Source organism: Pseudophryne corroboree, chromosome 5 (assembly GCF_028390025.1).
Source record: "Pseudophryne corroboree isolate aPseCor3 chromosome 5, aPseCor3.hap2, whole genome shotgun sequence".
Classification (NCBI taxonomy): Eukaryota; Metazoa; Chordata; class Amphibia; order Anura; family Myobatrachidae; genus Pseudophryne; species Pseudophryne corroboree.
In genome coordinates this window covers 15,248,670-15,267,060 of record NC_086448.1, presented here as the reverse complement: position 1 = coordinate 15,267,060, position 18,391 = coordinate 15,248,670, and the positions used below count along the sequence as shown (strand labels likewise).

Here is an 18,391-nt window from a genome sequence, read left to right as displayed (position 1 = left end):
GTGTGCGCACTCATGTTGTACCTCTCCAGGCTATGTGTGCGCCCTCATATTGTACCTCTTCGGTGCTATGTGTGTGTCCTTTACGTTATACCTCTCTAGGACTATGTGTGCGCCCTCACATTGTACCTCTCCAGTGCTATGTGTGTGTCCCTCACGTTATATAGTACCTCTCTAGGACTATGTGTGCGTCTCTCACGTGATACCTCTCTAGGACTATGTGTGCGTCTCTCGCGTTATACCTCTCTAGTACCATGTGTGCGCCCTCACGTTGTTACCCCTCCGGGGCTATGTTATACCAGTTGCTCTCACGTTATTATGTATAGTACTAATATCTCAATGCCTAAGATAACGTTATTTTCCCATGTTTATGTTTCAGGCTGGGAGCATGTTCCCCGATGTCTGACACGCCCGTTCGGCCCAGGTGCCCCAGACCATGGGCAACTCAGTCAGCAGACCCAGCTGCCTGGGCGACAAGAGTAGGAAGTCTGAGCAGTTCCTGAAGGAGTGCTGCCTGAAGAAGGAATCTCTCACTGACATCCCCAGTGTGAGGAACAATGCTGAGCCCAGCACCACAGTGGAGAAGAAACAGAATGAGCTGGTATTTGAGAAGGAACTGAACGTTGCTCCATCATCCAGCAAAACTCAAGGAACTGACCCTCTGCCGAAGCAGAACAATGCAGATGCCAATGTCCAGAATGCAGCAGTCAAGAGAGGCACGCCCAGGTCCACACCGGACCACATGGGGAATGTGTGGACCCCACAGAGAGGAACACTGGACAGGGCCTCTGGAAGTAGCTGGTCTTGGAAGCCACTTGCCTCCAGAGAAGTGACGGAAGTCACGGAGGTTACAGAAACCGTCGTCACAGAGATAGTCGAGGTGACACAGTATCCAACAGGAGATAGAAGTGGTGAACCTGTCGTCACCAGGACGGTGAAAGTGCTGACAGAGTGTGCGGGGGAGCTGGCTGAGGTTAATATTGGTTATGCTAATTTGCCAGGGAGCTGGCTGAGGTTAATGTCTTTGCCATGAAATTTGCTGAGGTTGTTATAAGGGGGAAAGACCATCTGTCCGGTGACCATGAACCTCAGTGCTTCCCCCCAAATAACCGTTGGGCAAAATCGTTCACAGTTTTATTTCATGTGGAAACACACCAGTACACAACACCATAAATCGCAGGGCAAGAAAAGAATTGGCGGGCAAGGCTCTCGCCACAATTTGCACAAAATGGGTGGGGCGTGTCCGGACCAACGGCATGGGCACACCACATCCCGCCCCCCTGTCTACTCATGGGTGGAGGCGTGGGCCCCCCTGTCTACTCGTGGGTGGAGGCGTGGGCCCCCCTGTCTACTCATGGATGCGGCCCAATCTTGTGGGCACGGCGCATCCCGCCACCTCTCAACCTATGGGTGGAGTCTTGCTGGGCCCAACCTTGTGGGCACACCTCATCTTACCTCCCCCTCAATCTATGGGTGGAGGTGTGCTCTGTCCAACCTTGTGGGCACGCCTCATCCCGCCTCCCCCTCAATCTACGGATGGAGTTGTGCTCGGCCCAACCTTGTGGGCACGCCTCATCCCGCCTCCCCCTCACTCTATGGGTGGAGGTGTGCTCGGCCCAACCTTGTGGGCACGCCTCATCCCGCCTCCCCCTCAACCTATTGGTGGAGGTTTGCTCGGCCCAACTTTGTGAGCACGCCGTGTCCCTCACCCCCTATTCCATACTGAGTGGGTGGGACATGTTCGACCCAACCTAGCAGGCACGCAACAACAGCCCCACCTGGGGACCACGACCATGAGCATACCACCTTCAACTGGCACACAGCCTGTGCGGCCCAGCCGCTGGGCGTGCGGCCTGGTGAATATGCCTGGCTGCCTGTCATCCCCTTACATAACATACCATGCCTTGCTCACCACTTTCCCCACACTGCTTACAATGACTGACATTTTTTACGACGGCACTAAACCGCTTATTTGAACGTACCACGCAAATAACAAAGCAAACTACACTTCACCTGCTTGCACCAAGATATGTTGTGCTGTGAAAGGGTACCCGGGTAACCCGTTCACACCGCACCTGACCCCGTAATAACCCTTCTTTATTTCCGGGTTGAATTACCGGGTCAGGCAACCTGGAAATTCGGCAGTGACCCTTTCACACCACACAATGGGGGTCATTCCGAGTTGATCACTCGCTAGCAGTTTTTAGCAGCCGTGCAAACGCATTGTCACCGCCCACGGGGGAGTGTATTTTCGCTTTGCAGAAGTGCAAATGCTTGTGCAGCAGAGCGACTGCAAACACATTTTGTGCAAAACAAGACCAGCCCTGTAGTTACTCTTCGTGTGCGTTGATTCCAACGACGGAGGGACAGCTTTTGATGTCACACACCCGCCCAGCAGACGCCCAGCCACACCTGCGTTTTCCCAGACACGCCTGCGTCTTTCTATGTTTCTGACACCCAGAAATGCCCTCTTTCTGTCAATCACCTTGCATTCGGCTGTGTGATTGGAATCATCGCTAGATCTAGTGCAAAACCACAATGGACTTTGTACCCGTACGACGCGCGTGCGCATTGCGGTGCCTACACATGTGCAGATTAGCCATTTTTTACACTGATCGCTGCGCAGCGAACAACGGCCGCTAGCGATCAACTCGGAATGACCCCCAGTGAACCATGTCGACCCTGCAGTATACCGGGTTATTTGTGCGGTGTGAATGGGGTATTAGTCAGCTCCGGATCCTATTTTAGGCAACCTTTGTCTCTATTAGTTATGTTACTTTGCAGAGAAACTGGCTGAGGTTGATATTGGGTATGTAACTTTTCCAGCTAGCTGATTGTGTTTAATATTTATTATGTTACTTCAAATTGTAAATTAGCTGGAGTTAATGTTTATGTTACTTTGCCAGTAAATTGGCTGAGATTAATATTTGTTATTGCATGCTACTTTGCTGGTGAGCTTGCTGAGGTTAATATTGATTATGTTACTTTCTCTGTGATCCGGCTGAGGTTAATGTTGGTTATGTTACTATGTCGGTGATCCGGCTGAGGTTAATGTTGGTTATGTTACTATGTCGGTGATCCGGCTGAGGTTAATGTTGGTTATGTTACTATGCCGGTGATCCGGCTGAGGTTAATGTTGATTATGTTACTATGTCGGTGATCCGGCTGAGGATAATGTTGGTTATGTTACTATGTCGGTTATCCGGCTGAGGTTAATGTTGATTATGTTACTATGCCGGTGATCCGGCTGAGGTTAATGTTGATTATGTTACTATGTCGGTGATCCGGCTGAGGTTAATGTGGGTTATGTTACTATGTCGGTGATCCGGCTGAGATTACTATTGATTATGTTACTTTCTCTGTGATCCGGCTGAGGTTAATGTTGGTTATGTTACTATGTCGGTGATCCGGCTGAGGTTAATGTTGGTTATGTTACTATGCCGGTGATCTGGCTGAGGTTAATGTTGATTATGTTACTATGTCGGTGATCCGGCTGAGGTTAATGTTGGTTATGTTACTATGTCGGTGATCCGGCTGAGGTTAATGTGGGTTATGTTACTATGTCGGTGATCCGGCTGAGATTACTATTGATTATGTTACTTTCTCTGTGATCCGGCTGAGGTTAATGTTGGTTATGTTACTATGCCGGTGATCCAGCTGAGGATAATGTTGGTTATGTTACTATGTCGGTTATCCGGCTGAGGTTAATGTTGGTTATGTTACTATGTCGGTGATCCGGCTGAGGTTAATGTTGGTTATGTTACTATGCCGGTGATCCGGCTGAGGTTAATGTTGATTATGTTACTATGTCGGTGATCCGGCTGAGGTTAATGTTGGTTATGTTACTATGTCGGTGATCCAGCTGAGGTTAATGTTGATTATGTTACTTTCTCTGTGATCCGGCTGAGGTTAATGTTGGTTATGTTACTATGTCGGTTATCCGGCTGAGGTTAATGTTGGTTTTATTACTCTGTGATCCGGCTGAGGTTAATGTTGGTTATGTTACTATGTCGGTGATCCGGCTGAGGTTAATGTTGGTTATGTTACTATGCCGGTGATCCGGCTGAGGTTAATGTTGGTTATGTTACTATGTCGGTGATCCAGCTGAGGATAATGTTGGTTATGTTACTATGTCGGTGATCCGGCTGAGGTTAATGTTGGTTATGTTACTATGTTGGTGATCCGTCTGAGGTTAATGTTGGTTATGTTACTATGCCGGTGATGCGGCTGAGGTTAATGTTGGTTATGTTACTATGTTGGTGATCCGTCTGAGGTTAATGTTGATTATGTTACTATGCTGGTGATCCGGATGAGGTTAATGTTGGTTATGTTACTTTCTCTGTGATCCGTCTAAGGTTAATGTTGGTTATGTTACTCTGTCTGTGATCCAGCTGAGGTTAATGTTGGTTATGTTACTATGTCGGTGATCCGGCTGAGGTTAATGTTGATTATGTTACTATGTCGGTGATCCAGCTGAGGTTAATGTTGATTATGTTACTATGTCGGTGATGCGGCTGAGGTTAATGTTGGTTATGTTACTATGTCGGTGATGCGGCTGAGGTTAATGTTGGTTATGTTACTATGTTGGTGATCCGTCTGAGGTTAATGTTGATTATGTTACTATGCCGGTGATCCGGCTGAGGTTAATGTTGATTGTTACTTTGCTGGGGAGTCGGCTGCGGTTTATATTGGTTATCTTAGTTTTCCTGGGAAGGGATTGTGCCCCAGGACTGCAGCCCCTGGGTCTGAGACTGTGTCCCAGGCATGAGGCCACGGGTCTGAGACTGTGTCCCAGGTCTGCAGCCCCTGGGTCTGAGACTGTGTCCCAGGCATGAGGCCACGGGTCTGAGACTGTGTCCCAGGTCTGCAGCCCCTGAGTCTGAGACTGTGTCCCAGGCATGAGGCCATGGGTCTGAGACTGTGTCCCAGGTCTGCAGCCCCTGGGTCAGAGACTGTGTCCCAGGCATGAGGCCACGGGTCCGTGACTTTGCCCCAGGCCTGCAGCCTCTGGGTTTGAGACTGTGTCCCAGGTATGAGGCCACGGGTCCGTGACTGTGCCCCAGGCCTGCAGCCTCTGGGTTTGAGACTGTGTCCCAGGCATGAGGACACGAGTCCGTGACTGTGCCCCAGGCCTGCAGCCCCAGGGTCTGAGACTGTGTCCCAGGCATGAGGCCAAGGGTCTGGGACTGTCTGAAATCTTGCCTGTGAGCAGCATGTAATGCAGAAGCCTGCACAGATCAGTGTTATCTGTGCAGTGCTTCTCTGTGTGTAAAAGTAAAGAAAGAGTTAAAAAAAAAAAAACAGAAAAAAATGCATGTTCCCAGCCCAGCCTACCCCTAACCCAAACATAACCAGCCCCGGATTTTCTTTGAGCCGGCCCTGGTTCAAAAAATATGGGGATAAACATTTGTAGGGGTCACCCGTATTTTTAGAGCTTTCACTGTGCTCCATTAGCATGGGGGTAATGTGACAGCCAGGGGACACAGTTCACTGGTCGCAGTGGCCAGGGTTGGATAAAAACAAACAAAAACAGTTTAACGTTTTAATGAAAAAACAAAACAAAACCGAATCCTGCTTATTATATTAATACTGTGAAACATTGCTTTGGGTTAGAAACCTTAATCAACCATGTTTAATTGCTTTCTAACAGTAACAACCCAAAGTTATTAGGCGTTGATTTGATATTTTTACTGCTTATTATTCCTATTACATCTGAATATATGTAGATAAACTAAACATACTAAAACATACAAAGTGCACCTAGAGACATTTCAACAGGACTGAAGGTTTGGAGCTCAGATAAACATGAAGGAGAGTAATCCATGAGGTATTTATCTGTGTATTGCCTCTTTAATGTGCTGGAGTGGTTTACCCTTTAAGAATGAGAATGGTAGTTGTGGTTTTCTCCTGTGCTATAGCATTGTAAGGGGAGGAATGTGTGGAGTCTTAGCTGATGCTAGGCAGATTTAGTACCTCTCTGATCTGGTTCACCCTCCCTGTATCTCTGCTGTGTGTGTGAATTTACTGCGTTGGTTTCGCTCACTCAAATGTAGATCATAAGCAACAAGAACGTGGAATAATACCAGGGGGATTCCCTTATAATAGTCTTTTTGAAGAAGTCACTTTGTTGTGCCTGTAGTCACAGCATAATGGAAAAAAAAAAAAAAACAGTGTGTTTATTTATTTTTTATTTTTTATTTTTATTGAAGCATCAGTATTCCAATTCAAAATCACTGTGACAAGCGATAATAACGTTTTCGCGATTTAAGAAAATCAACATACAGTAACATAAAATATGAGTCATACTGTTAAATGACGTAATGTCACAATAAGGGGGTACAGCGCATGTGTATACACATACACACACACTATATATGAACAAAAATCAAGTCGAATACAATCATAGTCAATAGTTGCCGTGCCACCAGCGCCCCGCCATCTCTTTGATCAAACTAGGCTTTATTCCAAACACTTTGTCTGAGTTCAATTGTCATCCGAAATATCGTATTACAGAGGAATTGGAGGGTCATTAGCTGCCATTTGTAACATATACCAAGTCGTGTCTTTTAAGCTATTCTGAATTTGTGTTCTTATTGGGAATGATAGGGTGGCTATATATGATTCCCACATTAGGAAGAACCTCTCAATTTTAGCTTCTCTAGACAGAATTACTGCATCTTGAATAGGTAATGCAATTTAGCTTTAAAAAGTGACAAGAGTGGCTGAGAGGGTTGTAGCCAGGTTTGTAGAATGGCTTTGCAGGCCGCCGCTCCTATAGCTAGCAAGAGACGTTTGCCACCATGCGATATGCGAATATTGGGAGGAAGCATGCCAAACAAAGCCCATTCAGGTGTCATAGGGATATAATGAATCAAATTATCAGTAGAATATTTTCTGACCTGGGTCCAAAAACCCCTAATTACAGGATATTCCCAAAGACAATTAAATAAATCTGTTGAATTAGCGCCACATTTGTAAAGGCCCGTACACACTGGTCGATATATCGGGCGTTCTCTTGAACGACCGATATATCGTGGGACCGTCTGCCAGTGTGTACGGCCGATACGTCTGTGAACTCCGTCGTTCACAGATGTATCGCGCCGGCCGCGCAGCACAGCCGACGGCCAATATATCTACCGATATATTGGCGCGTCGCTGTGTGTGTATGGGGCGGTCGGCCGTACACATGATGCGGCGGCCGGCGGTGTTTGTCAGCTGAACTGGGCGGGCGTGTGTACACGCCTGCCCAGTTCATGACGTCAGTCCCCGACGGATCGGGCAGTGTGTATGCTCAACACACTGCCCGATCCGTCCATAGATATATCTGCAGATCAATTGATCTGCAGATATATCTATTAGTGTGTACCCAACTTAACAGTTGGAATTTGGAGAATCGCCTATCAAGAATCTCCTATTTGGAGATAAATAAGCTCTATGTAATATGTTTAAGAACATAGCTATATACGGAGAGTAAGATAACAGAGTACACGCCTTGGCATGAAAACGAAGTATATAGTTCGATGATCCATTAGGAAGTGGGGAAAGCCATGAAGTTAGGTTCTTATCAGACTTATCTGGTATAAACACCTGACATATGCAATTATACGTTAAGGAAATAGCTTTTTTTGTCAAACCTTGGCTTTGTAATAGTGGCCCTCATTCCGAGTTGTTCGCTCGCAAGCTGTTTTTCGCAGCTTTGCACACGCTAAGCCGCCGCCTACTGGGAGTGAATCTTAGCTTATCAAAATTGCGAACGAAAGACTGAGTAGCTCGAGACTTACTCTGCCAGTGCGATCAGTTCAGTGCTTGTCGTTCCTGGTTTGACGTCACAAACACACCCAGCGTTCGCCCAGACACTCCTCCGTTTCTCCAGCCACTCCCGCGTTTTTCCCAGAAACGGCAGCGTTTTTTCAAACACTCCCATAAAACGGCCAGTTTCCGCCCAGAAACACCCACTTCCTGTCAATCACATTACGATCACCAGAACGAAGAAAAAACCTCGTAATGCCGTGAGTAAAATACCTAACTGCATAGCAAATTTACTTGGCGCAGTCGCACTGCGGACATTGCGCATGCGCATTAGCGACTAATCGATCCGTTGCGAAAAAAAATAACGAGCGAACAACTTGGAATGACCACCAGAGATTTATATGCATTTAATCCAAATTTATGTCTCAATACATGCCACGTTTTCCTAGTATGCCAGAGCAATGGGTTGTCACGTATTTCTGGTGACATTTCCTGATCATGAACATGAAGATAGCTAGTGAGATTGGTTTCTCCCAGGAATTCCCTTTCTAGAGACGTGTTTGCATAGATATCTTGACCATGTAGCTAATCTGTAATGTATCTTATATGTGCTGCATAGGAGTACAATTGGACATCAGGAAAGTTTATTCCCCCATTGTATTTTGTTTGTTGCAGCTTGTTCAATCCTATTCTTGGATGCTTACCTTTCCAAATAATTTGTCTAAAACTGCGATTAATCGATTTTGCATCTTTATTAGAGATCACATAGGGAAGCGCCTGTATTAAAAACATTAATTTTGGGAATGAAATCATTTTAATAAGATTTGCCCTACCCAAATATGACAACAATAGATTTCTCCAGCCATCCAGTTCTGTTGTTATAGAGCGTATTACAGAAGAAAAATTAAGATCATAAAGGAAGAAAGGATTATGTGAGATTTTAACCCCAAGGTACGTAAATTGTTGGCGAGCCCACAATATTGGGATATTGGATTTATAAGAAACACGAGAAGAGGGGTTCCAAGGCGAAGCGCCACCGATTTGGACATGTTGACTTCGAAGCCGGACACCAGTCCAAAGTCAGCCAAAAGAAAGAATATTCTATCGAGAGACTCAGAGGGGTCCCTCACAAACAACAAGATGTCGTCCGCGAAAGCGGTCAGCTTTATTTCCCTTTGACCAATCTCAATTCCTCGAAAATAGTTTCCTCTTTGTAAACTTCGGAGCAATGGATCTATAGCTAAATTGAATAAAATAGGGGAAAGGGGGCAGCCTTGTCTAGTGCCCCGGGACATAACAATAGGGTTGCTACAACATCCATTTATCAGTAAAGAGGTGGAAGGGCTGGTGTAGATATGTGTTTATTTTTTAAATAAAAAATTTGGTTTAAACCAGCTGACCGTGACCCTGCCCAAATCATTATCCCCCCTAACATGTCAGCCCAGGCCAGAGATTCCTGGGGAAGTGGGGACAACCCAGTAAATGGGTCCCCCTCTCCAGTCTACCCCAAGGCTGGGCTGAACCCTGGGACTATCCCCGGCACCCCTTTGTGGTAGGTGCGAAGTTGATAACTTTGTTATAAAAGTCATATAAAAATAATATTGTCTTTTGCAGGAGAACTGCAGGTCACAGCAAGCCTTCCTGGCATGCCGGTACTTGGTGAATCACAGGTTCCAGCATGCTGGGTATTAAGGGCCCACTGGTACCAGTAGACCCCCTTTCAAAGAAATACCAGCTGCTATTGATTGACAGATGGGTCACTCACAACCAATCAGAGGGCTGTTACCATGGTAACGGATGATAATTGGCTGGCGGCCCTACAAGTGCAGGAGCTGACGTGGGTTCCGCAACTGGTGGGAGCTGCGCTGTACAGTATGTACACATAGCGTGGCTTGTATCCATAGGGATTGGAACATTCGTTGTTGGAGAAGACTGACCTGTGCCCAGGATCAGGTGAGTATGTATATCCCATGTAGCGGATTCTACTGGACAAGGGGACTGACCGGCCCCAGGGACACGGTGAGTATATGTGAGTGCATTACACTTTTACTATCTGTGGTGTGGGTGTTCTGTGTTTATTTTAATATTTCTTTTACAGGGGGTCTATAGGTACCAGCAGGCCCTTAATGTCCTGCATGCTGGTACTTGTGATTCTCCAAGTACCGGCATGCGGTGGAGGCTTGCTGGGACCTGTAGTCCTTCTGTAAAAGACAATTATTATTTAAATCTGACTTTTTTAAATAAAGCTATCAACCTCGCACCCACCAGCAAAGAGTATGGGTGAGGCCTGGGAGAGACTGGAGAGCGCGGAACAATTCAATTGGTGCTGGTTCTAAAAACAATACACATTTTTCCACCACATTTTTAGAATCAGGGCCAGCCCCAAGAGCCTTGTGCTGGTTCATTAAACAAGGGTGACCCCATTCGCATTTTGGCCCGTGTATTTTTTTTTAACTAGGGCCAACTCAAAGAGCCTGGGGCTGTTTATGCAGGTATGGGACTCAGGATCGACAGTGTCTAGGTCGATCCCCATTAGGGTATTGGTCGACAGTGGCTAGGCCACTAGAAATAGGCACTAGAAATAGGTTAACACGGCCATTAGGTCGACATGAAAAAAGGTCGACATGAGTTTTTCATGGGTTTTTTTTGTGTCATTTTCTTTGTTAAGTGACCGGGAACCCCAAGTAGTGTGCCGTGTCCCCTCGCATGGCTCGCTTGGGGACACAGATCTCACTAACCTGTGCAGGCTTCAGCAGAAGCGCTTCTCAGGATGACCTCTATTTAGAAAGAGTATTTCGGGCCAAGTTTGCTCCGTGTTTCTAAACACAATTCTTAGTAAATTTCCAGGTTGTGTAGTTTTTTATGTAAAGTACATGCGAGTTGGTTTGATGGTTTATTGAATCGTATTTGCAGGTTAACCCATGTTTTGCAGATAGAATCATGATTTTACTCCCGTGATTATATTTAGTAAATCTCAGAGACTGAAGAAAATCCTAAACTCCCCCGAGAATAGCAAATGGGCCAAACATGATTCTTAATAAACTTACCCCCTACAGTCATACTGACTCACCAGTCACACGGATCACGCACATACGTGATCTGGTGAGCCTGTACATGCATGCACTGTGTGGACACGCACATAAGAAAGGTTTAAAACAGATAAAAAATATTTAAAGACAACTAGGATCTGGGATTAAGAATCTTATAGTTTTATGTGTAGGGGTCTACATCTGTTTTCTTCTACCTTGTTCCTCCCACTATTGCTGAACCACAGGCACCAGCATGCTCTCCCAGCCAAAGGCTGCCATGTATGCTGGAATATGTAGGTCTACTGTTCCATTAGCATTATGCAGAGAAAGAAAAAAAAACACGAAACTAAAAAAATTAATTCATAACATTTTCTTCTATCTGCATCAGACCTGTGGGAAAGTTTCCTTCTTTACAATCCAATTGTAATATAAAGGAGCAACTATCACTGCATAGGCAAACACAAGGGGGTTTTTCAGTTGCCCAGAAGTTCCCATAGCCAGTGGCTCCAATCATGATCACAATAGCAGTAGTACGTAAATTCAATATTACTAGAGCTGCGGCCACAACAAGTCTGCTGCGCATGTGGGTCTGAGCGCTAAATCAGCGCACTGGACCAGAGAGAAGCTACCTGCAAGCAGAGACAGGTGTCTTACCATGAGGTTGGAGAATGTTTGCTTAGAAAGCTCAGTTATGTCTAGTACTGGTTGTACTATGAATTTATATTTGTTATGGGATGTGTAACCTTTTCTTGACCACTTATGTTATCTCCTCGCGATCACAAGTGAAATAATTAGCTCCACCTGTTGATGTTTTAAAATCTGTCAGCCAGTAATGAGTACACCTGTGCACCAACTAGGAGATCTGGAAAACATGAACTGTTAGGGGTTCCTATGGACTGAGTTTGGGAATCACTGCTATAGACCATATAGTGTTAATAATTATTATCTATTATATAAACTATTCAAAGTATGAGGAGACCAGGGTGTACATATATGTCCATTGCCGGACAGGTTCTTTTGCCGCTCCGCCAGCCTCGTGGACTAGCTGAAAATACTCCAGAAAGCAGGGGACTGGATTGTGGCATGGTTCTCACATTCAGCTCAGCCGGGCTGGCCCTACTGCCACGTATAACGGGTTACTGTGATAACTGGCCGAGTGGCACTGTAGTATTACTTGCAGCACCTGGCTCCTGTCACAGTGTAGGAGCCAGTACCACAGCACAGCAGTCTCTGATCGCAACCCACATCTCCTGGACCCCCAATGTGAAGAAAATGGGAGATTGGAATGTGATGCCACCCCCTGCAAAGCCACGCCCCTTTTTGGGTTGTGCGTCTATTGTGCACAGCAACACTCAGGGGATGCCACACCAGGTGTCATTTAGTTAAGAGATGCCTCTGGCTGGCCCTACTGCCGTATATACCGGCTTACTGTGATCGCCCGGCATGTGGGAAAATAAGTACACTGTAAGGAGGATAATACGCATGTGGAGTAGGGTTCAGCTTTGGGACAATGCTAGGTCTAGTTATAACTAAGAAGTAGGAACACAGTTCCGCTAAGGACTGAGGGGCAACTCACCGGAGGTATTTCCTAATCCATAGTACGTTGCTAGATACTCCCCTTCGTTGGACACTTGTTCTGTTATAGTGATGCAGCATAACGGCTGCCAATCAGATTCCTTTGTTTCATGTATTTGGAATATTTCACATATGAGATCTATATGTGTTTACACAGGTCCAGACCAGTCGAGAGGCCCAGACAGAGACTCAGTACCGAATGGGACAATGGGACTCCTTCAGCAAGACGGTCAGTGTGCTATGGAGCCTTCATATCCTATATGTGCCCTGAGCGACTGGCAGTTATACCGCGTTCCGTTCACTTTCTACACTTATCTGTAGGTGCCTCATATGCACAGCAGGCCGATCACAGTAATAAAACACTAAAGTGGTAATATACACGTGATAATAACATGCCCCAGTAATAACACACAGTGATATCATGTCCCAGTAATAACACACAGTAATAACATGCCCCAGTAATTACACGCAGTAATAACACACAGTAATAACATGCCCCAGTAATAACATGCAGTAATAACATGCCCCAGTAATAACACGCAGAGATAACATGTCCCAGTAATTACACACAGTAATAACATGCCCCAGTAATTACACACAGTAATAACATGCAGTAATAACATGCCCCAGTAATAACACACAGTAATAACATGCCCCAGTAATAGCACGCAGTAATAACATGCCCCAGTAATAACATGCCCCAGTAATAGCACGTAGTGATTACATGTCCCAGTAATTACACACAGTAATAACATGCCCCAGTAATAACACACAGTAATAACATGCCCCAGTAATAGCACACAGTAATAACATGCCCCAGTAATAACACGCAGTAATAACATGTCCCAGTAAGAACATACAGTAATAACATGCCCCAGTAATAACACGCAGTAATAGCAAGCAGTAATGTCCCAGTAATAACACACAGTTTAACACACAGTAATAACATGCCCGAGTAATAGCACGCAGTAATAACATGCCCAAGTAATTACACACAGTAATAACATGCCCCAGTAATAATACACAGTAATAACATGTCCCAGTAATTACACACAGTAATAACATGCCCCAGTAATAGAACGCAGTAATAGCACGCAGTAATAATATGCCCCAGTAATAACACACAGTAATAACATGCCCCAGTAATAGCACACAGTAATAACATGCCCCAGTAATTACACACAGTAATAACATGCCTCAGTAATAGCACACAGTAATAACATGCCCCAGTAATAACACTCAGTAATAGCAAGTCCCAGTAATAGCACACAGTAATAACACGCCCCAGTAATAACACACAGTAATAGCAAGTCCCAGTAATAGCACACAGTAATAACATGCCCCAGTAATAACACACAGTAATAGCACGCAGTAATAACATGACCCAGTAATAACATACAGTAATAACATGCCCCAGTAATAATAACACGCAGTAATAACATGTCCCAGTAATAACACACAGTTTAACATGCCCCAGTAATAACACGCAGTAATAGCACACAGTGATAACACACAGTTTAACATGCCCCAGTAATAACACGCAGTAATAACACACAGTAATAACATGTCCCAGTAATTATTACACACAGTAATAACATGCCCCAGTAATAACACACAGTAATAACATGCCCCAGTAATAACACGCAGTGATAACATATCCCAGTAATAACATGTCCCAGTAATAACACGCAGTAATAACATGCCCCAGTAATAACATGCACCAGTAATAACACGCAGTAACAGCACGCAGTAATAACATGTCCCAGTAATAACACACAGTTTAACATGCCCCAGTAATAACACGCAGTAATAACACACAGTAATAACATGTCCCAGTAATAACACACAGTAATAACATGCCCCAGTAATAACACACAGTAATAACACACAGTAATAACAAACAGTAATAGCACAAAGTAATAACATGCCCCAGTAATAACAAACAGTAATAATACACAGTAATAGCACACAGTAATAACATGCCCCAGTAATAACACACAGTAATGTAATAGCATGCAGTAATAACATGCCCCAGTAATAGCACGCAGTAATAACATGCTCCATTAATAACACACAGTATTAGCACAAAGTAATAACATGCCCCAGTAATAACACATAGTAATAACACGCAGTAATAGCACACAGCAATAACATGCCCCAGTAATAACACACAGTAATAACATGCCCCAGTAGTAACACGCAGTAATAACATGCACCAGTAATAACACGCAGTAATAACACACACTAATAGCACGCAGTAATAACATGCCCCAGTAATAACACGCAGTAATAACACACAGTAATAGCACGCAGTAATAACATGCCCCAGTAATAACACGCAGTAATAACACACAGTAATAGCACGCAGTAATAACATGCCCCAGTAATAACACGCAGTAATAACACACACTAATAGCACGCAGTAATAACATGCCCCAGTAATAACACGCAGTAATAGCATGCCCCAGTAATTACACGCAGTAATAGCATGCCCCAGTAATAACATGCCCCAGTAATAACACGCAGTAATAGCATGCCCCAGTAATAACATACCCCAGTAATAACACGCAGTAATAGCATGCCCCAGTAATAACACGCAGTAATAACATGCCCCAGTAATAACATGCCCCAGTAATAACACGCAGTAATAACACACACTAATAGCACGCAGTAATAACATGCCCCAGTAATAACACACAGTAATAGTATGCCCCAGTAATAACATGCCCCAGTAATAACACGCAGTAATAGCATGCCCCAGTAATAACACGCAGTAATAGCATGCCCCAGTAATAACATGCCCCAGTAATAACACGCAGTAATAGCATGCCCCAGTAATAACATGCCCCAGTAATAACATGCCCCAGTAATAACACGCAGTAATAGCATGCCCCAGTAATAACACGCAGTAATAACATGCCCCAGTAATAACACGCAGTAATAGCATGCCCCAGTAATAACACGCAGTAATAACACACACTAATAGCACGCAGTAATAACATGCCCCAGTAATAACACACAGTAATAGCACGCAGTAATAACACACAGTAATAGCACGCAGTAATAACATGCCCCAGTAATAACACGCAGTAATAGCACGCAGTAATAACATGCCCCAGTAATAACACGCAGTAATAACACACAGTAATAGCACGCAGTAATAACATGCCCCAGTAATAACACGCAGTAATAGCACGCAGTAATAACATGCCCCAGTAATAACACACAGTAATAGCACGCAGTAATAACATGCCCCAGTAATAACATGCCCCAGTAATAACACACAGTAATAGCACGCAGTAATAACATGCCCCAGTAATAACACGCAGTAATAACACGCAGTAATAACATGCCCCAGTAATAACACACAGTAATAGCACGCAGTAATAACATGCCCCAGTAATAACATGCCCCAGTAATAACACACACTAATAGCACGCAGTATAACATGCCCCAGTAATAACACGCAGTAATAAAACATTTACATCTGTGACCCCTTAGCGTCTCTCTTCCCCAGGTTTCCCAGCATGCCCTCGCTCTGCCAGAACCACCAGACAACCTGGACACTGTACGCAGCTGGGTGTCTGAAATGGAGGAACTGACGGAGGCCCAGAAACCTCCATCCTCTGAGGCTAAAGTGGTGAAGGCCCAGCTCCAGGAACAGAAGGTGAGATCAGCTCTAGGGGCATGCCTGTCTGGTTGCTATGGTTACAGCACCTTCTTCCTGTGCACCATTCTTCAGAGAGTGGAAGTCTGGTCATCTGGGGAGAAAAGGGTGCAGCATAGGTTCATCTGAGTGTCGCTCTTCTGTCACCACGGCTGCGTTCTCTAAGGCACCATAGGGGAGCGTGCTCCCTACACAGTATAGCGCAGAGCAGGCTGTAATACAGGGAGACATACAGTACATAAGCCCCGTCATACAGGTGTGTGATGCTCTATGGGGGGATTACAGGGCTATCACTTCATATTTATTTTCTGGACTCTATCTGTGTTTTTTACTCACCCTTTTCTGTGATTTTCAGTCTCAGAGCTACAGATGTGTCTTCTTGCATCCTTGCTGCAGTCACGTTAAACTGCCCTTCAAGTCGCGCCATGCCATGGTGGGACTCGGTAGCGCCGAGCGTCTTTTTGTGCATCTTTTGCCCCGAAAATGCATCTTAGACGCCATGTAATGCAGAAGCACGGAGGAGCAGCTTCCGTTGATTAAAATGATACGCGTCATGCCTATATTCTGTGTGTGACTGCGGCTGTATCTGTATACAAAATGCAATGCTACAGTGTTTTTCTGGAAAACATTGTTAGCGTTTCATTTCAGATGCAGATACAGCCGCAATCACACACAGAATATAGGCATGCCGCATATCATTTTAAAAGGCGCACAAAATGTGTAACGCGACTTGTATAGCATGGAGCAAATTTGTAAGAGGACATATCTGTATGTGCACGCATCCAAGCTCACATACTGTCACACTTGCGTTCAGTCTGCCATCCATTCCCACTCAGAATGCACATTGGGACCAGTGTGTGACTCCTATACTACATGACACAATGATGTAGAGAGTGTACATCACACTGCTTGTGCTATAACGTGAGCACCAGTCCCTTATGATGACATCAGTGGCGGAACAAGCAAGCGGTGGGCCCAGGTGCGACAAAATGCTTTGGGCCCCCCCCCCATCCAAGTCCACCCCGGGGGCAGTGCGCGCCGTAGGCGCGCGCAAAAATACATAGTGGCGTGGCTTCGTGGGGAAGGGGTGTGGCCACAAAATAATACCAACACAGTAGTCTCCATTATTCAAATTACGCCGCACAGTAGCACCACTACACCAGGTAGAGACCCTTTTACACCTTACAGCGAACAGATTCCTCTTTTTACACATTACAGCAGACAGCGTGCCCTTTTTACACATAACGGCAGACAGCGTGCCCTTTTTACACATAACGGCAGACCGCGTGCCCTTGTTACACATTACGGCAGACAGCGTGCCCTTGTTACACATTACGGCAGACAGCGTGCCCTTGTTACACATTACGGCAGACAGCGTGCCCTTGTTACACATTACGGCAGACAGCGTCCCCATTTTTACACATTACGGCAGGCAGATTCCTCCTTTTTACACATAGCAGCAGGCAGATTCCCCATTTTTACACATAGCGTCAGGCAGCCCCCCTTTTTTACACATTACGGCAGGCAGATTCCCCATTTTTACACATAGCGTCGGGCAGATTACCCCTTTTTACACATAACGGCAGACCGCGTGCCCTTGTTACACATTACGGCAGACAGCGTGCCCTTGTTACACATTACGGCAGACAGCGTGCCCTTGTTACACATTACGGCAGACAGCGTCCCCATTTTTACACATTACGGCAGGCAGATTCCCCTTTTTACACATAGTGGCAGGCAGTCCCCCCTTTTTACACATTGCGGCAGGCAGTCCCCCCTTTTTACACATTGCGGCAGGCAGTCCCCCCTTTTTACACATTGCGGCAGGCAGTCCCCCCTTTTTACACAGTGCGGCAGGCAGTCCCCCCTTTTTACACATTGCGGCAGGTAGTCCCCCCTTTTTACACATTGCGGCAGGCAGGCACAAGAAAGAAAGAAAGAAAGAAAGAAAAGAAAAGAAAGAAAGAAAGAAAGAAAGAAAGAAAGAAAGAAAGAAAAAAAGAAAGAAAAGAAAGAAAAGAAAGAAAAGAAAGAAAGAAAAGAAAAGAAAGAAAGAAGAATTATACTTACCCTCAGGTTCCTCGGTGCAGCTGCGTCAGACGACGATTCCCGGGCAGTAGAGAATGAGGAGGAGGGAGCCGGAGGACGGAGCCGCAGCAGCGCTTTGTTACTGGTGGAGGCGCTGCTGCCCCTCTGCTTCCCTATAGGCTGTTCTCGGAAGACAGCCTATAGGGAAGCAGAGGAGCAGCAGCAGCAGCGCCTCCACCAGTAACAAAGCGCTGCTGCGGCTCCGTCCTCCGGCTCCCTCCTCCTTCCCCCGTCTGTACCGCTGCTCAGCTCCTATCTCCGGGCGGCTGTGCGCTGCGGGCAGCGG

At 45.6% G+C, this 18,391-nt stretch overlaps 1 protein-coding gene across 1 annotated transcript in view; it reads left to right on the top strand.

Annotated features, from left to right (window-relative positions):
* Nucleotides 1–18,391, top strand: part of PLEC (plectin) — a 647,147-nt gene that overhangs the window by 387,013 nt on the left and 241,743 nt on the right. Inside the window, exons 35-37 of the mRNA XM_063924739.1 lie at nucleotides 416–970; nucleotides 12,508–12,579; nucleotides 15,868–16,017. Of these exons, the coding sequence (XP_063780809.1) occupies nucleotides 416–970; nucleotides 12,508–12,579; nucleotides 15,868–16,017 (777 nt within the window). The remainder of the gene's footprint in view (nucleotides 1–415; nucleotides 971–12,507; nucleotides 12,580–15,867; nucleotides 16,018–18,391) is intronic.